The 24,666-nt window shown below is 41.3% G+C and overlaps 1 protein-coding gene across 1 annotated transcript in view; it reads right to left on the bottom strand.

Moving 5' to 3' along the window:
* The window catches only part of PDZRN4 (PDZ domain containing ring finger 4), a 390,282-nt gene that overhangs the window by 359,694 nt on the left and 5,922 nt on the right, over positions 1–24,666 (bottom strand). Inside the window, exon 3 of the mRNA XM_074942197.1 lies at positions 16,986–17,093. Coding sequence (XP_074798298.1) covers positions 16,986–17,093 — 108 coding nt within the window. The remainder of the gene's footprint in view (positions 1–16,985; positions 17,094–24,666) is intronic.

Below are 24,666 nucleotides of genomic sequence, written 5' to 3' on the forward strand. Positions count from 1 at the left end.
ACAGCCCTGAGTACAGGGGGTGCCACTAAATTCCCATGAGAGCTCTAGAAAGGACTGCACCCTTAAGACATAGGATTGTGCCTCCCAAGGGCACAATACTTCCTGGAATTTCAAGGTGTACAGATGGAGCACACTCACTGATACAAAACTCCCAGGGTGCTGCATGTGAATCCAGCCAGCTTTACTAGAAGCTGGAGGAAGGGCGTGGCCACTGCATTTTCTCCATCCCCTCATCTTTGCAGTAGTTTGTGCCCCCAGAGATGTTGAGCCAGGAAGCAGTCCGTCCTCTGTATGGGAGTGTGGGGATGGTGACTGCAGGAAGGGGTCAGCCTCTGTGCACCATTTGGTCCATGGCACAATGCTTTAAAATCAAATTCATACTTTGTAATTGCCGTAACTCATATACCACTCTGGATGTCATCTATTTAATTTGCTCTTTATTTAACCAATCCAAGTGTGAACTAAAACTAAAGCAATGGCAGGTATGAAATTACTCCAAATCCAAAACCACCCCAATATTACCAAGTTACTTCATAAATATTTAATAGAATATTGCATAATATTTGAATATTTAGTAGAATTTATCAGGTTTAAATTTTATAAAGCAACTCTATTTTCCATCTGTTTATGTAAAAATGCACCTTTACTATTGAATTGAGTATATTTTTGGGAAAGGAAAATATTTCTTCACTAGTGTGATATAAGAACAAATGCTAAGACTTTCTGAATACTAATCAGTCACATACAGTAGATTGTATACAAGAGTGGCAAGGGGACAGATTAAGAGCTGTAGTTCAAACCAATCAGATTTATTCCAGTGGCTTTCTTGCCAAAGTAACAGTACCAATTTCTAGACCTTTATAAAGTCTTTTCTCTCAAAGTAATTCCATGTCACTGAAGACTAACAAGGTACATTGTGATACTGCCCTATTGCTAGGTCTGAAATATTCCTTCTCCCCCTCCAAGCACACATCTGAAATTTCACTTGCTAAAAACCATCACCATCATTTCAAGAACAATTAATTAATTTTCCTCCAGAAACTGATACAATCAGGGTTCACTGAGTTTTTTAAAGCATCCCTGTGAACATTCAAAACTGCAATCTGGTAAGTGATTTCAGCTGTCACTGCTTTTCACATCACTTCCTCCATTTCAGCAGGGGCATAATAAGCCAGGATGGTACACTGCTCATCACCTTATAGGATGTAGATTGCTCTTAAACAGTTTGGCATCACTTATTATCCCTACCCTGAGGATTCACAGAGTGAAGAAACTGGATTTGACATGAAACCATATGCTAACTGATTTCAAAGCAAGTCTCTGAAGACTCAGGGCTCTACAGGAATACTGCAACTTAAGACTCTTCCCCCCTTTTTCTTGGCAGAAAGTATGTAACAATGTTCCAAATTTAGCTGCTGGAGGTTTTTTTCCTTTTCTATTTTTCTTTCCTTTTTTCTTTTCTTTGTGTGTGAAGGAGGGAGAGGAGGGGTTTTCCATTAGTGAAAAGATGTTTTGGGGTTTGGTGCAGACCATTTAAAGTATCTGAACATGACAGTATTGTAGTGCAGGCTCTGACCCTAACCACCACAACGCTTTGTGATTAAATAAAGAGCTCAGTGATGGTGAACACAGGTTCCAGTGCCACATTCCTTGTATATTCAAAACTGCCACTTAAATGCATGGAATATTTAGACAAACAAGAAATGCCAGTTTGGGCCCTGGGAATATTTTAATGTAAGTACAGAAAGTGAATACAATAAGGAAACCTCTCTTTCACTTGAACATGTACCTCCATGCACAAAATTAGATGCAGTAAATAGTGTACTGGTTATACAGTAAAGAACAATCTACAGAGCAACTACATGCCACAGGTACTCAAATTCAAATGAAACAATATACAGTTAAATTGCATCATGTAAACTATAAACCCACAAGAGTGATTCAAGAGTCATAAGTAGCAGCAGCCCCACCACTACAGATATTTCCTCCTATGGGTTTCCCAGTGTGTTCTAGCTTTCTTTAGATTACAAGTTCTTGTATTTTAGTGTTTTGTACAGTGCAAGCAGATTGTTGGTAATAAATGGATGGCTTAGCATATACATAGGAACAATAATGTCCTAAATGCTTTTCTAATTAATAGCAGAGATCAAGTGTTCCACAGGAGTGAACACCCATGGGTGCCGAGCTCACGAGCCCACAGTAACAACATTCCAGCTCAGTGGAGATACACAGCCTTCGCTAATGTGTCTATTTCTGCAAGCAGAAGATAAGTTTTGACAACATCACATCAATAAAGCAGACAATAAAAGATATTGAGGTGTGTCAGCTGATATTGAATTGGAAACAAGAAAATGAAATATTCAATGCAGAATTTTAGTGTGTATATGACTTGAGGCCTCTATTTCATTAGGACCAGGCTTCATTGTCTATTTCACTGTCCACACGCCTCACCTCCATTACTAACAAACCAAATCACCATTTAAAATGTTTTCATTTTACCTCAGTGTTTCTGAAACAAACAAAAACATTAAAAAGGGATCTTGATTTATGCTTCTGTCTCCAAAACGCACATGTAACAACTGGAGATAATTTGGGCCATGATAAGAGGTAGAGTCACAATGAGACCACAGCTGAGGGAGATGCTGTCAGTGAAGACTAAAGCAATGGTTTGGATGGGGAAAAAAAGAAGAGAAAAACATGGGGCAGAAATAAAACTTTCAGGAAAAAATACAAACTTTATTTATCTCATTCAAAACTTTTCATAGAAAAGATACAGCATTTTTAAACCAGTCTGAAGGGCTAAATTTCACTGACATTTACCTTTTCGAATACACATTGTAATATCCATTCAATTTTGTTTTTTCAGTTTCTTTCTTTCTACCCCCATAAAACATACTGTAAATCACGGCAGCAAGAAGTTCATTAGATCCCCACTCCTACACCCACCCTGGAGGTCTCCCAGGAAGGAAAAGTCCTTTGACAAGGTGCTGACGTCATATTCAGAGCTAAAATGCAAACAACATCCAGAGCAATTTGCATGTATTTACACAAACTCTGCCAATTTTCTGGTGTACAATGCATCCAAATACTCATATTTGATATACATGCACATATACATGTAAATACAGAGACGTAAAATATTGCATCAATATAGAGTTGGATAAACACTCATTCTGTGCAAGTTAGAAGGATTCCAGGGTATATTACTTCACCTTTAATTGTTGTTCTATGAAGCTAGTATATTAGAAATTCTTGGGTTACAAATCTTCTGAAGAATGGAATTGGCAATCCTAAAAATTTTTTTTTGAGAGAATTCTGGAATCATACATGAGGTAATAACTGACACAAATCCAAAAGGTCCGTTTTAGGGTCTGAGTGTACAAGACTCATGAAAAGGGGTGGATGAGCATTAATCAATGGAGAATACTGCTTTCAAGGAACAAATCTCACAGGAAGGTAACCCTTTCTCCGTAGGTATCATCACATATATCTGCACTTGACAGCTACAGAGCAACAAGGAGGACTCTGAAACAAGGAACTTATGCTCCATAACTAGATGTGCCCATACAACAGTTGAAAACAGTCGACTTTCAGTGTGATTTGTTCTCGTAAATCCCTTAAAATATTGCACACTGTTAACAAAACAGTCAGCAAAACATCTGGCTCACTACAATGAAGATTCATAGGCAGACAGCACATTTCAGTTGTCCCCATTAAACATTAGATACAATAAGCTAAATTAGCACGAAGAGCCAAGCTTCCAGAGCTTTCTTTAGCTTTGGCTATGTTCTGGTCAGTTAGATTCCCCCTTGTTCCTAAATAAAAAGGGAATCCAGGGTCAGACCAAGTGAAAAGTCAAAGCAGAATGTTCATCACTAGGAAGATACTGTTTTATGTTGCATTACAGACACTTTATTTGTACTGTTTATTATTATTTATCTATTACATAAATAATATTTTGTGTACTATGCTCTTTAAAGACATAGAATAAGCCAGGTCTCTGACCCATAATGCTTTAAGTCCAAACAGATAAAATACAAAAGAGTGGGACAAATCATACAACATAGCTTATACAGAAGGCAGACTCTTTAATATACCAGCACTACTTTAATTTTGTATTTTAACTGTGTAAAATACTGATTAGCGACAACAGTAGGAGAGCAATAATGTAACCCCAGGCCTTTAACCAACAAATGACAGGATTTGTCGGTGATAAGGTTAAAACTCTGCCCTCAACGTTCTCCACTGACAGCATTCTCTGAATTGTAGATGATAATATAAGCCAGACCTGGTGACTGATTAGCTAAAAGATGATACTTGGGAAGAACTAATTATTTGGGTGCGAATAGTAATTCACTAGCTTCTACTGAGAAGGAAAAAAAAAGCCAGTTCTATATTAAGAATGTCACAACAGTTAAACAACTCAGGAAAGACTCTTCATATATCTGTCAGGAAAACCGTGCTGCCAGAATCTTTTAAACGAAAAATGTGTGTAGTCAAACCTCCACTCCTCCACCGCCCCCCCCACCAAAAAAACCCCAAACTGGATAAATTCATGGAGGATAGGGTCTATCAATGGTTATAAGCCAAGATGGTCAGGGACACAACCCATGCTCTGGATGCCCCTAACCTCTGACGGTCAGAAGGGGATGGATCACTCAATAATTACCCTGTTCTGTTCATTACCTGTGAAGCATCTGGCACTGACCACTGTCAGAAGACAGTGTTCTGGGCTAGATGGACCACTGGTTGACCCAATATGGGTGTTCTTATGTAAAATGTTGTGCACATTTTACTTCTTCAAAAATATCTGGGGAATTCTTCTGATGAAAAACAAACAAACAAAAATAACACTTTTTGTTTCTGTTCCCCGCATCATCCTTTTTGAATGGCAAAAGGGAAACCAGGAAAAACAAACATTTTGTAAATTTTCTAAAAGGAAAATCAGTCTGTTTTAAAAAATGTTGAAAGTAAAACATTTTTGAAGTTTTTGAAAATGTACAGGGAACTCAGCAATAATCTTTGATACTGTATGTAGGTTTTTATACGGAAGGCTTTCAGTTTGTCAATCTCTCAATAAACCTCCTAAATTAGAGACTGCATTGTGATTAGTTTACCTATCAAAGAACATCAGAAAGACAAACTTGCAACTAGCTTGCTTCTCAGTGCAGTTAGCATCTCTCTTTTGGCAACGTTTCTAAAGATGTTAAAGGCAATCAAGCGCGAAGCTGGATTTAGGTTATGCAGGAACCTGAACAAAACAAGCTGTGTGAGGCCCCAGCCACACCTCAGAAACCACCTACCACATCTGGCATCAGCAGATGGTATTTGATTTGGGTGAGGTTGGTGGTCATTCCGGGAGAATGAAGGGCTGGGACCCCACGTTCTGTTTTCAAGTTTGAGGTACCCTGTACAAACATAATTGCCTGAAATGTTTATTAATGTACCTGTTACAAACATAATTAACCTATTAAGGAGAAGAGAAGAATAATTTGAAAGCTAGTGGGAACATATAGCCTTTGGATTGCAACAGAAGTTACTATTCAAAAGTACACAGCTGGTGGGCAAGGTTATACATGTGTGCTGAAAAGGGTTGCTGTCAGCATGGGGGCCCTATGGCCACACACTTGCCACGTGTCTAGGGCTAGCCCTGATCAATCAGAAGTGCAGGGATCCAGCTGCTTGAATTCACACAAGACAGCAAACCTCCTTCATTTCAAGTTGTATGCCCTTTCCTGCAGGCAGCTAGGAGGACTTTAGAAATCAAACTCTTTGAGAGCTGAGCCATGTTAAGATTGAGAGAGTCCACTTAGAAGGAAATGTCCAAGTTCTAAGCCACGTACATGGCAAATCTCATGGGCAGTTTGGTTGAATGCTGGTATCATATAATACCTGTTCTCTATTCTGCCTTCCTCAGCAGTCTCCTTAAAATCCTCTTATTTGTCACCTAAGAGAGATAATATCCAATATGTTTTTCTCCATGAACATATCATGCTGCAGTCAGTAGCCTTGTACTTGGTGATGTTTCATGCTACATTATATCACCTCAAGTAATAAACTCATTTTCTTAACAACTGTCCACGTTGCATCATGTTAAGTGCAATGATTGGTGCATTTTTCTTATTTTGTCCAGTCTATAAAAGCATTTTACCACTAGATATTCAAGAAGAGAGTAAGAATAGGTGGAGTCATTGGATTCATTCACCTTACTAACATTAGGAACAAGCCAACCACCACAGATGGGCAGAATAAACCTGTGCATAAAGCCTCATCTGAAAGAAAGAGAAATTTCTAACACTCCACTCGCTCTGTCCCCTGTGCTGCAACAGCAGTGCAATTTGGTTGGGTCGACAGAAAAAGATATGTATTAGAAATATTTTTCATTAAAAACAGAATCACAACTAGGATATCCATTTACTAAAAGTACATATTATTTGTCCTCCTCACTATTTTACCCCCTTTCAGCCAACCAACTTGAGGACAACACAACATGCACCATTCTCACTGAAAACCATTCTCACTGCCTAGATGCCTTCAGCCATTCACAGCCCCATTAGTGAAAGTCCGAGAAGGAGTCTGAAATCTAGGTCTCACAGTAAGACAGTTTATTAGTCACCAATGGAACCAATTCAGAACATTTGATTTTATTTAAAACTGACTTGGACTGCATCTAGAAAATGCCACATCTGATCTTTCTAATCTGAGAATGATTTCCTCGAACACTATAGAATTTTCAGTTCTGCAGAATATTGAATTTGGGGGAAAAAAGGTTTTCACAAAGGTATCTTTTGCATATTCACTCAATTTCTTTCCACACATCTTAAAAGCATAAGCTATATATTCATTCCTGATTATTCCCACTCATGAGTTAGCTGGAGGAGCACTCACTTGTTCAACACATTACAGTATCTCACAGCAATCTGAAAATTAGGTTATTAATCTTTTAAAGAAACCCAGCCCCAGTGAAGTCATGAATAATGACTATTCTTTTTGAGCATTTCTGCATTGGTAGACACTAATGGCTTTCTTCGCTCAGCCTCAGATTACAGAGAACAGTGATTAGCTACTCCTTACAAATGTAATTAACTGATTAAGAAAAAGGGCAGAGAATATCAAAGCTCTTGGGGCATACAGCCTTTGGATTGCAACAGCAGCTACAATTCAATGGGTTAAGAAGATAAAACACTGCATTCACACAACATGTCAGCTGTCTCTCCTCTCATTGTGAAGCTGACTCAACCCACAATAAAGAACAACCTTTTACAAAAGGTTGAAGAAGGTTCTATTCATTTTACTTTGTGAAAACACTAAAAAACTGCTAGGAATACAGCAGCATGTGTTCAGTGAGGCACAGCCTTCTCAAACTTCCTTAAGAACTTCTAAGCAACAAGCTTAGTGTACTATTCTCTTTAGCCTCATCAGAGTCACTCACAGCTGGGTCTACTATTAATTATTCCAGCCAGTTTTCATCATGTGAGCTTCAAAGAGCAAGCCCTCTCCAGTCAGTGCTGCAAAGCTCTTGAAGCTTTTAACTTTGTCTATTCTCCAGCCATTTAGAAGGTTTAAGGAACACTGTCTGAAAATGCCTTCCATACTCTCGATCCTTTTGTAACTAACCATGTCTTTTGTTTCAGCTCCAGATTGAATATTGGGCCCAGGATATGTAAAAGATCGACTAAAGGTCCATGATGAAGACCATGGTTGACAACTTCACTCCTCTGACATAACAGAACTTTCTACAATAAGGTAAAATTCATCTGTAAAAGAGATGGACCTTTCTCAAGGACTGGTTGAGACTATGGCATTAGGAATTAAGAACCATCACAAACCTAACCACTCAAGCGCAAGGTTAATTGCTTTGAGCTTGTCTTCTCTAACAAAGTCATAGCAACATGTGTGTATGTAATTTAAAAACATTCCAAAACAAAACACTCCGCGGCAGATCCACTTCTCCCCCCGGGGAGGGGATGAGAGAAAAAATGAGACACATGTTAGTAATGTTGCTCAATATGCTACTGAATGCTACTCAGATACTAGCGTAATCAGCAGGGTATAAGAAACGGCACAGAATAGAATTTACTGCAAACATGCCTTCCATGTAAACTGCCTATTATCTTTATTGATTGATTCTGGAAATCCAAGAGTTAGAGTTTTATTCCTTTAGAAACTTAACGGTAAATTTTAAAAAAACAGACTGAGAAAAAAGGGAGAAGGAATGAACATGCAGCAAGCACAAACTGAAACACAGCATTCAGAGAAATTCGGAGTTTCAATTTGCAGAGTTTCTGACACATCCCATTGGGGGACGGATTAGTGTCATTGTGAAAGGGCCAGGGTGTGGCCTGTCCTTCATGCAAAATCTGAGGATCTGTGATGAATGGCAACAACACCAGCTACGGATCTTGAAAGATCCATAAAGGGGTTTACCGCTGATTTACCATGATCTGCTCTGCCTGAGAACACAGCCAGCTTGATGGTAGTGCTATCCATCCACTCAAATTTACATCAACCTCTCCTCAAATTCATATGCCTGAGATGGGTAAAATATGCAGAGCAGAAGTTAATGCTTCTGTGAGCAGCAGGAAATCCCACTGAATTTTCTACTGAATTTACCAAACTATTTGAGGAACACTGTCTGAAAATGCCTTTCATCTTTTCAATGCAAATCCAAAGAATCCCAAATACATACTGTTTGTACAGAGGGATTCTTTAGGCTCAGAGGAAGAAATATGTTGCATATTCACCACACTCCTTCCTTTTCACTACCACCTTCCCTGTGCTTTTGTCCCCAGATAGTTTCAACCAAATTTTGCAAAACTATTTAAGATCCCAAACTGAACATATGTATGGACTTAAATATTATAAACAAAAATATTTCTAAACAAATTCAAATATCTGAAAATACGATTCCCCCCTTATCTGTCTGCCATCACTTAAGGGTTTGGTGTATCTCCTTCAATAGAGGAGCACACCACTAATACTAAAGTAGCACAAGGAATGACATGAACGCAATTCTCTGCCCTGTGCTACAGTTAGCAATGTCATTATCTGTTGTGAGACACAGACTAAACATTGAGCCCCAAATCCTGCCCAGTACTTAAACACATGCTTAACCTGATGCATGAGAGTAGTCCCAGAGTTGTGAAATCAGCTGCACAACTCATGCTTAAACATAAGCATGAGCTTAAGCAATTTGCAGAATTTAGGTGCAAATTCAGTTCTTAGCAGGTAAAAACCCTTTCAGTTACCTTTAAAATACACAAAGGAAAAAGCCTGTTGTAAGTCAAGACATTTTATAATTCTTTGAGAATCTACAATATTACAAAGTGTCAAAACAGTATTTAATCTGTTTGCAAACTTAAGTCTCCATGGAACCAACAGTCTAAGGGATCTTATCTAGAATTACCAATTGCATACAGATAATTTATTATACAATGCTATTCCATTAACATAGAAAAAAAATCTCCACTACCTAGCTACTATATTTTTAGTCTTTGCTTGAAAGCAAAATATACTGGGCCAAATTCTGCCCCTGTTTACACCTATTCACCTCCAATGAGGACAGAGTATGGTCCAGTATCATCATATTATCTGAATTAAGGTTTGCAAGTCTAATGTTCTGTATGGACTACTGACGCATCTTTTGCCAAAACAACTACTCTGGTTTTAGATGACATAAACAAAACCTACTTCGTCTTATAAAACAATGTGATATATACCATACCTTAACCATGTGATGTGTCCATTAAGGAAGCATTCCTCTGCTACTACCCATTGTCTATTGGTCCATCATGAACTTGGATTCAGAGCCATTCCAAATTGCTCTGATCCCAGCAAGACTGTTTCTAAACTCACTACTTCTACAGATGTAATCTAACAGTGGATATCCTAAGCAAAACAAACATGATAAATATCAGAGATTTTGCTTCGGCAACAAAGTGAATGTAATGACAGAAACACGAAGAAGGTAAAACATCACAGGGTTGACACAGAGCTCAGTCAGCAGTCTAGCAATAGTTTAAAAGTTTCTGGTTAGACACTTTACAGATGCAAGTTCCTTCTGCTAATACAGCGGTACTCAACTGCATGCGGCCCAGTTAGCACACAGCTGTGGCCCAGCTGTGTGCTTAAAGGCTGCTGGGCCCGCGGAGTCAAAGGGGCAGGCTGCCGCACAACCTGGTGCAGTGGGGTACAGAGCCCTGGCTGCCTTGCCACCTTGCCCAGTGTGGCAGGGTCTGGAGTCCCAGCCCCCCATGCCCAGGGCCCTGGCTGCCCTGTCCCACATGACAGAGTATGGGGTCAGGGCTGCCGGGCCGCCCAGCCGCAGGCAGCGGGGTCTGGACTCAGGGCTGCCCTGCCTTGTTGCCCAGCCCCACGCTGCAGTGTCTGGGCTCAAGGGTACCCAGCAGAGTCCAGGCTTGGGGCTGCCATGTGGCACAGTCAGGGGGGTAGGGGCTGCCACGTGGTGGGAGTAGCAGGGTAGGGGCTGCCCTGCAGCCCCAAGCATGGGGCATGCTCCTGGCCGCACTCTGTGGAGAGATCTGTGGGCAGACCAGGGCATTGGGCATAGGGGTCTGTAGGAGGGTTTGAGGGGGGCGTTGTGATTCTCAAACTGCGGCCCAGGTAACACATTGTGGGTAGGGTTGCCAACTTCTTAATCGCACAAAACCAAACACCCTTGCCCTGCCCGTCCCTTCCCCAAAACCCCGCCCCTGCCCCGCTCCTTCTCTAAGGCCCCGCCCCACACTCACTCCATCCTCCCTTCCTCCGTTGCTCACTGTTTCCTACCCTCACTCACTTTCACTGGGCCAGAGCAGGGGATTGCGGTATGGGAGGGGGTGAGGGCTCTGGATTGGGGCCATAAATGAGGGGTTCAGGGTGCAGGAGGGGGCTATGAGCTAGGGCAGGGGGTTGGTGTGTGGGAGGGGTTGCAGAGTCCAGGCTCCAGGAGGGCGTTTGGGTGTGGGAGGGGGCTCAGGGCTGGGGCAGCGGGTTGGGGTGTGGGCTCTGGGAGGGAGTTAGGGTGCATGAGGGGATTCCAACCTGGGGCCAAGGGTTGGGGTGCAGGCTCCAGCTGGGCGGAGCTTACCTCAGGCAGCTCCTGGTTGGCAGCGCAGCGGGGCTAAGGCAGGCTCCCTGCCTGCCCTGGTTCCACGCAGCTCTCGGAAGCAGCTGCCATGTCCGACCTGGCCCCTAGGCGCAGGGACATCCAGGCAGCTCCATGCCCGCAGGCTCCACCCCCGCATCTCCCAATGGCTGCGGGGAGCCAATGGGAGCTCCAAAGGCGGCACTCAGGGCGGGGGCAGCACGCGGAGCTCCCCTCATCACCCCTGCGCCTAGGAGCCGGACATGCCAGCCACTTCTGGGAGCCAGAGAGCCTGCCTTAGTCCCGCTGGACTGCCGACCAGACTTTTAATGGCCCGGTCAGTGGTGCTGACCAGAGCCACCAGGGTCCCTTTACAACCAGGCATTCCAGTTGAAAACTGGAAGCCTGGCAACTCTAATTGTGGGCCGCTAACGACAAATAGGTTGAGAACCACTGTGCTAGTAAAAGCCTTCAGACTTTACTGAAACTGGCTTTGTGGACATGTGCTAGAAATTCATCAGGGATGCACTCTTTAAAAAGTGAAAACAACAAAGAGGGAAATAGAATAAGAGAGATGAAACCTAATTTACAAGCTCTACCTCGGAAATATGTTCTATGCATAACATTGCAATGAAGAGACAAATGTAGGTTATTTAATTTTGATAACTTGATGGCATTATGCAGGATAATTTGAGTTCTACCAAGTACAACAGGGCTTGAAAAATTCAATCACAATTTTTGGATGAATGTAAAGACCAAACAAGAGGGGAAGAAATATAATTTTTTGTAGATTTTAATCTATCCTTCTTCCACTTATCCCATCATTGTGCAAACATCTGCTAGCTTTGTCTGACCCAGGAGATACTAAGGTCCATCTGCTTACCATCTTCTTTGATGAAATCCATCCATCACTTCTTGGCTTTGCTCAGGGTCTCTTTCCTACCACTTTCCCCCACCATGCTATCTTCACCAGGTCTCCTTCATTCATCCTTTGTGTGTGTGTCCAAACCAGCAAAGTTGCACATCCTGAACTTTGTCATCCATATCAAGGACTTTGACTTCCACCCTAATACTTTCATTTTGAAGTCTGTCTCTTCATGTAACTCCTCTTACAGCACTAAGACATCTCAATTCACATACCTGCAGGGTTGAACCTATTGGTCTTTTTTATCACCCATGCCTCTACACCAGAGAGCATTGCATGCCATTCAGAAAAAAGAACAGGCCTTATGGTTGTAAATAAAACCTTCTAAATATGAACTGACTAAACTGAGGCAATGATGTCTTCCTCAGTCTTCAGAGAGCCAGCTCTAGCGTCCATAGCTTTAACAAAAGCAGCAGGGTAAAACAAACAAAATAGGTCAGCAGTCAAACTCCCCTGTGGACAGCAATGAAACTGTCTAGAATCATGTCATTTTCATATCATGGTTTTAGAACAGAGGTGGGCAAACTATGGCCCGCAGGCCACATCCAGCCTGCGGGACAGTCCCACCCGGCCCTTGAGCTCCCAGCCAGGAAGGCTAGCCCCGGCTCCTCCCCCGCTGTTCCCCCTCGCCTGCAGCCTCAGCTCGCCGTGCCGCCAGCACTCTGGGCAGCGCGGCGGCGTGGCTGGCTCCGGCCAGGCAGTGTGGCTCAGGGGAGGATTTACTAGTGAACACAGGGTGCCCTGGCACGGGACCCCCCAACAACAGGGGAACCCAGGGCCTGCCACTCAGGCAGCTCAGCACTGGCACACCCCCCTCACGGGACGGAGAGGGGGGCTGCACTGCAGGGGCAGGGGAGAGCAGGGAGGGAGGCTCATCTGCAGCCTCAGGGGAGCAGGCAGGACGTGCGGGTGACGGGAGCGCAGCAAATGCGGGCGGAGGACTCAGGAGGAGCCGCGCAGCCAGCCAGAGAGAAGTGGCACTTTGAACAGGAAACTGCCGCTTCTCTCCGGTGGAGCAGCTGCCTCTGCTCCTCTTGAGTTCTCCGCCCATGTTCGCAGGGCCGCATTCCAAAAGGGGCTTTGGGCGCGGGGGGGGGGGGGTGGGGGCGGTGAATAGGAGGTGGAGTCCCAGGGGGGCAGTTAGGGGACATGGAGCGGGGGGGTTGAATAGACGTGGAAGTCCTGGGGGACTCTCAGGGGCTGGGGGTGTAGATAAGGGTCAGGGTAGTTAGGAGGCAGGGAGGGTTGGATAGGGGTGGGGTCCCAAGGGAGTGGTTAGGGGCGGGAGGTCCTGGGAGGGGGAGGTCCCGGGAGGGGGAGGTCAGGGGACAAGGAGCAGGGAGGGTTGGAGGGGTCGGGGATTCTGAGTGGGGCAGTCAGATGGCAGGAAGTGGGAGGGAGTGGATAGGGGGCAGGGGCCAGGCTGTTTGGTGAGGCACAGCCTTCTCTACCTGGCCCTCCATACAATTTCGGAACCCCGATGTGGTCCTAACACCAAAATGTTTGCCCACCCCTGTTTTAGAAGGCTATTAGCATCAGCAAAGGCAAACACTGGAAACCGACATGCAAGGCCTTGAAGTCTACTACCCCTCTGCAAAGGAGTAACAGTATTGTGGCAAAAATTGGCGCACTATGACCCTTTCATGTATGGCACTGGGCCTTCGCTATTCAGACTGTTGGCACTTAACTTTTCCTGGTGGGATCCCTTTTCATACTTACCTAGGGCTTGTATGTTAGGAGATGTCTACCCTTACCGGGGATCGATGCTGCAGCGATCGATGCACCACGGGTTGATTTAGCGGATCTAGTGAAAACCCTCTAAATCGACGGGAGATTGCACTCTAATTGACTCTGGTACTCCACTGGAATAAGAGGAGTAAGGGAAGTCAACGGGAGAGTGTCTCCCATCAACGCAGTGCAGTGTAGACACCGGGGTAAGTTGACCTAAGCTACATCGACTCCAGCTACGCTATTCACATAGCTGGAGTTGCATAACCTAGGTCAACTTACCCCCATAGAGCAGATAAGGCCTTAGTCTGCTAACTAGCAGGCATCTATTAAATTGTGCAAGTTCTGAAGTATAAGAAAAGCTAATGACATTTAAGTCCATATAACCCCAATATTTGAGACAACACAAATGTAGATTCCAGTATCCACACACTGAGAATGCGAGTTTCTCTATCCACAGCTGAACTCGAGTACTTTGTATGACCTGTTTCTTCCACTTACATAGAATATGTTCACAGAGAAATGAAATCTCATATTTTAGCATCCTTTAAAGTAAGACTAATTGATTTGCAAACTTTCTGGTAGTCTGTCCGAGGTTGTGACGAACGGATAGTGAAAAGTGGTGACAATTAAGTCTGCTAGACTTAATTCACAATTCCAGCTGCCAGTGTCACATTACTGTGAAATCCATTCATTGCACTAAGTTAACGCTTGGAGCAGTCATCTGAAGTTTGCACAAACTCACCCTTGTCAACCATTTGCAGTTAACATTTGTTAAACGTCTGATAAAGCACTAAAACTAATTACCTTCTTTATTTAGAAACACGGCTTGAGAACAGACTGTTATGCCTATGCTGATTTTCTTCCAATTTAATGGGATAGTTCTGTCCATTATCCCATTAGCTACGCGCTGCTAAAAGACTATAATGAGCACCACAAAGCCAAACAACTAATTGAAGTCATTACAAACTCCCAAAACAACATCAATTATTTCTGCACTTGACTGCTGCAAAATGATCTCTTTTAAACACACACATATATCACACATTTGGTCTGATCTCTGAACGGCTGCAGAATAACCAAAAATAAGGAGATCTGGTTCCGGTTTTCTCCTCACCAAAATTGTCTCTCATTCTGTATATTTGCCAACATTCCTGATAACAAATACACAGTCTGACTCATTTCCTCACAGTGAAAACATTCATGTTGATCCTTTAAACAAGACAGCAGTAGTACAGACTTCCAGAGCATTCTGGTGTGAGAAGACATTGATATTCATGTATTGCCAAGGTAAATTTCAACCTTTTAACTCCAGATGTTTATACTGGCAAAGTCACAGCATTACAGAGGTAGTTACTAATTCAGATTTTATTTAGAAAGGCTGAAGTTGATTTTTTTCTCCTCATTTTGATTAAATGCTGCAGCACTAATGTTTTTAATAAAATGTTTAGCTGTTCTGTAGTTTCTCCCTAGATTTTCTTGAAATCCTTCCCAAACAACAAAAAAACCATAATGAAAACTAAGAAGCTATAGAGTATCACAGTAAAAGATGGGCTAATGCTGTCAAAAGATCAACGTTCAGCCATGTAGCATAAAATTATTAAAACAGCAGAGCAGGAGTTAATTTTCTATTTCATAATTTTTATGTAGGACATTTTCATATGGAACTTAAGCTCTATTGACACTTTAAATACCAGCATTCATATGCCTTATATAGCTCAAATTCTCTAAAATGTAACTTCAGACAGAAAGGCAAGAGCTCTTATAGCTTAATTAATTTTAGTCTGTGCACCCTTTCCTCCATGTAAAAAAAGTTTCATCTTTTTCATTAAAAACAAAAATACTATACTAAAATGAAAAAATAGTAAAATGAAGAATAAAAGTTTGAGTAAATGTATCAAACCTTATGGCAGCACAGTCTCTATCGAACAATACTATGAAGAGTGCTACGATAAGATCAGAGGAAAATAAATTTGTTTCTGAGCTATAATGCTGCTGCTAGAAAATTCTGATACAAGAGCTCTGTGTAGATAAAGGGCACATTGCAAGTTCAGCATAATTACAGCCAATTCTGTTCCCTGCTAAACAAGTGTATATATAGTTCAGCCAGTTGAAGCGCATGTGCTCACTCTCTTTTTCCAAAACAAAAACAAACAAAAAAAATCCTGTTTGGCATATTGCTCTAGGCTCCCTACAATGAAAGCAATGCCCGTATTCAAACAGCACTGAAACACTTCAGGTGTCAACTCCTTAATAAGGAAATGGTGCCAGATGCCAGCTACCCTTTGTATCAATTTCTTGATCTACTTGTTTCCATTTGTCTTGTTTTGGAATGCTGTTCAATTCTCAAGTTAAAACAATGCTTCTGCACCGTCACTGAAACCAAGGTCAAAGTGTGGCACCAGCAACAAACATACTATAGTTACAGTTAAGTGCGGTGATTAAAGGGCACAGCTGTACTACAGCTGTGACCTAAAATTCCACTGTCATAACACAGCAAGGAACCCATTCACTAACTAAGCAAATTAACTTTTTCCACACATTTTGCTGCATCTTTTAGTGTTAACCATGTTTACAAATCATAGACGAGGTAGACAAAAACAAAACATTTTCTTAAGAGTTTAGGTAGAGTTTTTTGTTTTAGTTTTTAAGTCAAACTCTTTTCAATTCTGTTTAGTAAAAGAAAATATTTATATGGGGACAGACTTTAATATGGCTGTAATTGAATATTACATGATTGGAAAATAATTATATTGGTATAGGTAAACAACATGCATTCAACTAACTGATCAAAAAGAAGAGCAGCTTCCCTAACTGTTCAAAGAGTCCCAGAACATCATTTATCAGTACAGCTTCTTTGAAGCATTTCAGGTGCACAACAGCTATATCGCTTGTTCAGGACAAAAACAATTTCACATAAAAATGGTGAATTTATGGAGAACCATTTGACCCTCCTCTTCAGCCATCATAAAGAAAAACAGAATACCACTCCTGGTTTCCTGGTCAGTTTCTACAGCTTTAATTGAAAAAGTAAACAATCCTTATACCAACACTTCTATACACTCAGCTGTTCAAGAAATCCATGACGTATATACACATCTGATAAACATTTGATCACTTCAGTTTACAATAATTCTGCTAGCACACACTAATGAAGGAAAATTACAACATATTCATTGTGAAAATATCAAATCCATGGTCAGTGAGTCTGCCATTATCACATCAACGTGTTGTTCTCACTCTTACCTCAATGATCTTGTCATGAATTTGCAGGCCTTCTGTCTTGTCAGCAGGTCCATCTTCCAAGATTTTTGACACATAAATTCCTTCAGGTGAAGAATCCTCCTGATTGTTCTGTACCGGGCAATATAGAAGTTGCAAAATAAAAGACAGCCATATTAGTACAACAAGGGAGACAGTGCTATATTCAGCAATGCAAAATGCAAATCCATCTGAAAAATGGAGCTCTTTTTTTTTATCTAGCGATTTAGCTACTTGGGATTTTTAACTTAAGAGAGAATAGGCGTTAATCAAAATGACAGCATTAATAAACGATTCTAGCATTTTTGACAAGGTAATCTATGAGGTTAGTTTAGTCTACAGAAAACACAAGGTGCAACAGTAATCAGATCCTAGATAAAATATTTAAAGTGAATCTCACACTTCTAGCAGATGTGACTAATGTATATAAAGAAGATCACGTATTAAAGAAAAAAGGAGGAAGCACAGGTGTTAGTAAGAAAAGTCATTCTTTAACACTGCTGTTTGCATATATTTTTTCCTTAGAAAATAAAGCAACACTATTTAGTAACATATAGTAGTGATGGGATTCTACTGAAGTTGGTTAACCTCATAAATCCTATTTACATGGGAGACTGAGAACTCGCTCAACTGTGAAATCTGTAAAGATATGCTAAGGAGAACCTTTTTCAAGTTGATCTTTACACATTTCCAAATGAAACTCACTTAAGTTCAAACTTACAGCTAAGAAGTTATTTACCACATTTGGAATAATACAATAGACAGCTCTGATTACACTAAAGTTATTTTTTTTAAACATATGGTGTAGTGCCAGTCCAACTCTGCATGCCAAACTTCCAACATTTGACTTAAAATAAGTTTTAATAAATTACTGATTTATATAATGAAGTTAAAGAGGCACAGTCAATTTAGAAATCACTTTTCTATTTGAGCTTATTTATTTAATAGGGCTGTCAATTAATCTCAGTTAACCTGCGCGATTAACTCAAAAAAATTAATCGCGATTAATCGCAGTTTTAATCACTGTTAAACAATAGAATACCAATTGAAATTTATTAAAGGCATTTTGAATGTTTTTCTACATTTTCATATATACTGTATTCTGTGTTGTAATTGAAATCAAAGAGTACATTATTTTTATTACAAATACTTGCACTGTAAAAATGATAAACAAAAGAAATAGTATTTTTCAATTCACCTCATACCAGTACTGTAGTGCAATCTCTTTGTCATGAAAGTGCAACTTACAAATGTAGATTGTTTTTTGTTACATAATTGCACTCAAAAACAAAACAATGTAAGACTTCAGAGCCTACAAGTCCACTCAGTCCTACTTCTTGTTCAGCCAATCACAAAGACAAACAAGTTTGTTTACATTTACAGGGGATAATGCTGCCCTCTTCTTATTTACAAGGTCACCAGAAAGTGCGAACAGGCATTTGCATGGCACTTTTGTAGCCGACAATGCAAGGTAATTACGTGCCAGCTATGCTAAACATTCATATGCTCCTTCATGCCTCAGCCACCATTCCAGAGGACATGCTTCCATGCTGATGATTCTTGTTAAAAAAATAATGCATTAATTAAATTTATGACTGAACTCCTTGGGGGAGAATTTTGTCCCCTGCTCTGCTTACCCACATTATGCCATATATTTCATGTTATAGCAGTCTCGGATGATGACCCAGCACATGTTGTTTGTTTTAAGAACACTTTCACTGCAGATTTGACAAAACACAAAGAAGATACCAATGTGAGATTTCTAAAAATAGCTACAGCACTCGACCCAAGGATTAAGAATCTGAAGTGCCTTCCAAAATCTGAGAGGGATGAGGTGTGGAGCATGCTTTCAGAAGTCTTAAAAGAGCAAAACTCCTATGCGGAAACTACAGAACTGAACCACCAAAAAAGAAAATCAGCCTTCTGCTGGTGGCATCTGACTCACATAATGAAAATGAACATGCGTCGGTCCACACTACTTTGGATTGTTATCGAGCAGAATCCATCATCAGTATGGAAGCATGTCCTCTGGAATGGCGGTTGAAGCATGAAGGAACATACAGTAACTCCTCACTTAATGTTGTAGTTATGTTCCTGAAAAATGCTACTTTAAGCAAAACGATGTTAAGCAAATCCAATTTCCCCATAAGAATTAATGTAAATGGGGGGGGGGACGGTTAGGTTCCAGGAAAAAAAAATGGCCAGACAAAAGACTATATTATACACACACACACTATAAGTTTTAAACAAACAATTTAATACTGTACACAGCAATGATGATTGTGAAGCTTGGTTGAGGTGGTGAAGTCAGAGGGTGAAAGAGGGTGGGATATTTCCTAGGGAATGCCCTACTGCTAAATGATGAACTAGCACTGGGCTGAGCCATCAAGGGTTAACACATTGTTGTTAATGTAGCCTCTAGAAGGCAGCACAAATGAAGGGAGGGGAAACAGAATGCCAGAGAGAGACAGAGACACTCACCCTGTATGTGAGAGAGAGAGATGCGTATTGGCCCTTTAAGTACGCTGATGCCACTCTAAATACATTGGCTTTTTAAGTAGATTAGCAAATTGAGCCAGCAGCTGCTGCCAGCAAGCTCCCTCCATCCTGAGCCCTGTGGTATTGTTGTCCCTGTGGAGATAAGGTAAAGAAGTGGGGGGCAGGAGCGGGGGGAGGAGGACATCCTGACATTCGCATTCCTCTTCTCCCCGCCTCTGCACAGCAAGCAGGAGGCTCCCAGGAGTAGCTCCAAGGCAGAGGGCAGGAGCAGCACATGGGAGTCGGGGGAGGGACAGCTGAACTGCCCGGCAATTGATAGCCTGCTGGGTGGCTGCCGCACAGGGAACTTAGGGGGGCAGGGAGCTGATAGGGGGGCTGCTGGTCCACCCTGGTTCCAAGCCGCCACCAGGTAGCTCCAACAGGCTGCTCTTCCTGCAAGCAGTGGACAAAGCAGGCGGCTGCCAAACAACGTTACAAAGGAGCATTGCACAACTTTAAATGAGCATGTTCCCTAATTGATCAGCAACGTAACAACAAAACTATGTTAACCGGTATGACTTTAAGTGAGGAGTTATTGTATGAATCTTTAGCCATCTGGCACGTAAATATCTTGCAACACCAGCTACAACAGTGCCATGAGAATGCCTGTTCTCACTTTCATGTGACATTGTTAACAAGATGCGGGCAGCATTATCTCCTGCAAATGTAAACAAACTTCTTGTCTGAACGATTGGCTGAACAAGAAATAGAACTGAGTGGACTTGCAGGCTCTAAGATTTTATATTGTTTTAATTTTGAATGCAGTTTTTTTGTACATAATTTGTAAGTTCAACTTTCATGATAAAGAGCTTGCGCTATAGTACTTGTATTAGGTGAACTGAAAAATACTATTTCTTTTGTTTTTTTACAGTGCAAATATTTGTAATCAAAAATAAAAAGTGAGCACTGTACACTTTGTATTCTGTGTTGTAATTGAAAACAATATATTTGAAAACATCCAAAATATTTAAATAAAATGGTATTCTATTATTGTTTAACAGTGCGATTAATCGCACTACTAAAAGAATAATTGCGATAAATTTTTTTAATCACTTGACAGCCCTATTATTTAATGTTACAAACAACAACAAAAATATCTATGTCTGAAAGAGACTATTTTCCCAGTTTGTTTTATTGTGTACATTTTACAGCACTTTGTATGTTGTCAGTTAGACCCTGACCAACGGGACTATTCATGTATATAAGAGTTCACAGGATTGGGTCCTTTGTGTGGGTCTCTCTCACAGCAAAACCACAATCAAGATTCCACCCCACTGTGCTAGGTGCTGTACAAATATACAGTAACTGTCCTGAAGAGCTTGCCTTCTGACTAGATTTCAAGTTGACAATATTGCTCTAAATTAAGTGCTGGTAAATCAACAACTGCTGCCTACCGCCTCAATTTTTCATGCCTCACATCCTAAAAAGAGATCCAAAAATGAACAGGTTCAAAAATGTTCTAAGGTAAACAAATAGATTTCTACTGAGTGTCCACATCAGATATGAGAAATATAACTTTTCTTAGACTACAAGGGATTACATTTTGATACTTTTACTCATATAAAATTACACCTTACTCAATGAGGGGCCCCATTGACTTTTTATAAATAAGGTACTACCTGATGAGAGTAAGGCCATGTCTACACTACCCGCCGCATTGGCGGGTAGTGATCGATCTATCGCATCTAGTGTAGATGCGATAAATCGATCCCCAATCGCTCTGCCGTCGACTCCAGAACTCCACCACAGCGAGAGGCAGAAGTGGAGTCGACGAGGGAGCAGCCACCGTCGATCCCGCGCTGCGAGGACGCGAAGTAAGTGATTCTAAGTCGATCTAAGATACGTCAACTTCAGCTACGCTATTCTCATAGCTGAAGTTACATATCTTAGATCGATCCCCCCGCACTGTAGACCAGGCCTAAGGGGATTAATCTAGTCCAGCCTAAATAGACAATATAGATACGTGACATACAGCATCTTTTGGCAGTCTTTGCCACCTGAATTCAGCATTCATGGGGTGAGAGTTTGTGCTTCGGTTCCAAGGGGGGCAGCACAGAACTCGCAGTCCAAGATGGCAGGAGGGGGCTAAAATGGCTTTAAGCTACCTTTATGCCCTCCCAATCCTGGGCTGCTCTCAGGCTGGCTGGACACACACCCTTCCCCCAGGCATAATTTAGCCAGCCCTGGGGACCTAAGTTATCACAGCCTCCTTGGGCTGCACAAGAGCTGCAGGGCTGCCCAGAAACCCAGTCTCTGACACACTCCTGTTGCCCCCAGTATATCCCTATGGCGGCTTGTGATGGGGTCCATGGAGGACAGCCTGAGGTTGTCTCCACAGTGCTGGCAACCAAAGAATTCTCCCACCACCAGAACCAGAAGCCCGCAGTCTCAAAAGTCCAGAGCAGGAGTGAAGATCTCACTTATAGAGTCTTATTAGGATATCACATCATCTTCTCCTTTAAAAAAACATACAACATAGCCCTCTGAAATAACTTCCTTCCTGCTAAGATAAATCATAACGAGGTTGTTATGGGTTTGGTTTTGTTTTTTTAGGTGAAGGGAGGAAGAAAACAAAAAGTGAAAAAACTTTCAAATGTTTTATGAAACACAACACACATAAAATGTAAGTATATTTATCCCTCAGACACAGAAAGGCACGTTATCCAAAAAGAAAAGCTTGCAATTCTGTAAGTAGAACATAGTTTTGTCCTCAAAAATCTGTTGCTTATGGGACCAATCAGCTGTTTCACTGTTTCACTTCATTAAACCAAGTTTCATGCAATGCACATTTTCCTTGAATAACCTGAAAAAACCGATTTCTTGCACTTTGAGATGAGCACAGACTCTTTCTATCTGGTTACTCAACAATTCTTGACACAATGTTTACATTTGTATATTAGATAATTGTATTAGTTCAGTGTTTCCCAACCTTTTCCAGTCTTAAGGCACACTTACTTCAATAAAAGATTTCTGTGGCGCACCACAGCCCCACGTGAAAATCATTATAACAAAAAACTTACTTTTCACTGGAAATTTGAGCTAGCCTTAATATGCAGAATCACTTAATCCTTGCAGGAAATGTTGACAGTGCAACTCAGAGCTCTTGCTCCACTGGTCTCATATGCTCTCTTTGCTTGTTTTTTATGCAATTCAAGCTTGAAAAAACTTAACTTGCACAGGTACATTGCTGAAAATGGCAACAAAATGGAGATTACCATGTATTTGTCTGCCAACGTCAACCAGAATGAGTCCACAGGCATACTGTCAAAATTTAATTTTAAGAGTGGTCAATCCTTAATTCATCAAGTTGCTCTTGAGTCATTATTATAAGATTCTTAGCACTTTCCATTGCAGAGGAAATTCAAGGATCCCAGACCCAGCTGAAATCTTCTATTTAGGTTAAAGGAAAATATAGGCTGAATGTGTCTTCCAGACTTTTCAAATGCTCAGAAAAGGCATTGACCAAAATACTGCTAGTGAGATCTGACGTGCTTTCCAGGGTGAACATTTCTATTGTGCCTTTTGCTACTTTTTCCACATCGGAGGGCTAACTTAGATCTAAACTCATGCAGTTTATCCATGCAGGAGACAAGATTCTCATTTCTACCTTGCATTTTCCTGTTCAGTTTATTGAGGTGGTGGAATATATCAGCCAAGTAGGCAAGTTTTGCACACCATGCCACATCAACGATTAGGTCCATGTGTGTGGATTCCTCCAAAGCTAATTTTTAACTCCTCTCTGAGCTCATACAAACATGAGAGAACTTTTCCATGGAAAAGCCAGTGTATTTCTATGTGAAAAAGTAAATTCTGGTGTTCTGCTCCCATTTCCTCACACGACAACGAGAAAAGGCAACATTTTAAGGACTGTGATTTTATTAAGTTCGCTATCTTTTCTCCTCCATCTAACACTGAGGAAAGTTTTTCTGGCAGTTTTTTGGCCACGGCAGCTTCATGGTGCAGGAAACAGTTGGTCACCAGCACATCTAGGTTTTGTTCTTTGACCTTGCTTACAAACCTCTTCTCTTTTCCAATCATGGAGGCAGTTCCGTCTGTGCAAACACTAAGACAATTTTTCCAGTGCAATTCTCCCTCCTCAAGGCAGGTCACTGTCACCCTGAAGATTTTCTCTCCAGTCGTGTGACCTGGCAGTTGTCTGAAAAATAAAAAATTTTCTTTTATACTATCTCCATCAACATACCTGACCATTAGCCAAGAGTTCAGTGTGATTACTGATATCTGTTGAGTCAGCAAGCTGCAATGCAAATTGTCCGCTTGATTTGATTTTTTCTCAGAGCACAGTCTCAATGTCAGCTGAGATCATCAACGTGGAGACTTATCGTATTATTTGAAAGGGGAACTTTTGCGATTTCATTGACTGCATTTGCACCTAACATTACTCTCACCATTTCTTTGCATGCTGGTAAAATTAGTGTTTCTGCAACTGTATAACGGCTTTTTCACCTTCGCTACAAGCGAAGTAGCTTGCTTCCAGTGGTTTATCAGAAACTGCTACAGTCTTTCATTATTTGCACTTGTTTTCCAGTTTGATCCTTCAAACGCTCAAAAAAATATTTTCCCTTGTTGACAAGGGACGGATGTTTGCTTGTAAGGTGTCACTACTTGGCACGACTGCATGGCTTGAGAGTTTCTCCCCACACACAAGACACTGTCAAAGAGAGCAAGATGGTTCACCTGTAAACGAAAATCCAAATTGCAAATAACTCTCACTGTAGCATTGGCTCACCACTTCGACTTTTTTTTGTTCATGTTCAGCTTCGTGTAGAGGCACTAGATTCTCTTTTCTTCAAATATTTGTCCATTTTCAAGTATTCAAATCAAAATTCAGCACTGTTACTTAACAGTTGATAAGAAAACACAGCTACTATGTAATACCACACAAACAGCACGGCAAGGTCATTTGAGCATAACATGAGTAATGTCTGTCTCACATGCGTACATCCGAAGAGCAACAGCACAAAATGCAATTTGGTTATGACGTAAATTAATGAGACATTTTTTTTCTCCACACAAGTGACTTTCCAAAATTCTGTGGCACACCCGTTCGTGCTATGGCACACTGGTTGGGAAACACTGATCTATTTTAATTACTGTAGTCCATTCAATC

Source organism: Natator depressus, chromosome 1 (assembly GCF_965152275.1).
Source record: "Natator depressus isolate rNatDep1 chromosome 1, rNatDep2.hap1, whole genome shotgun sequence".
Lineage (NCBI taxonomy): Eukaryota > Metazoa > Chordata > Testudines > Cheloniidae > Natator > Natator depressus.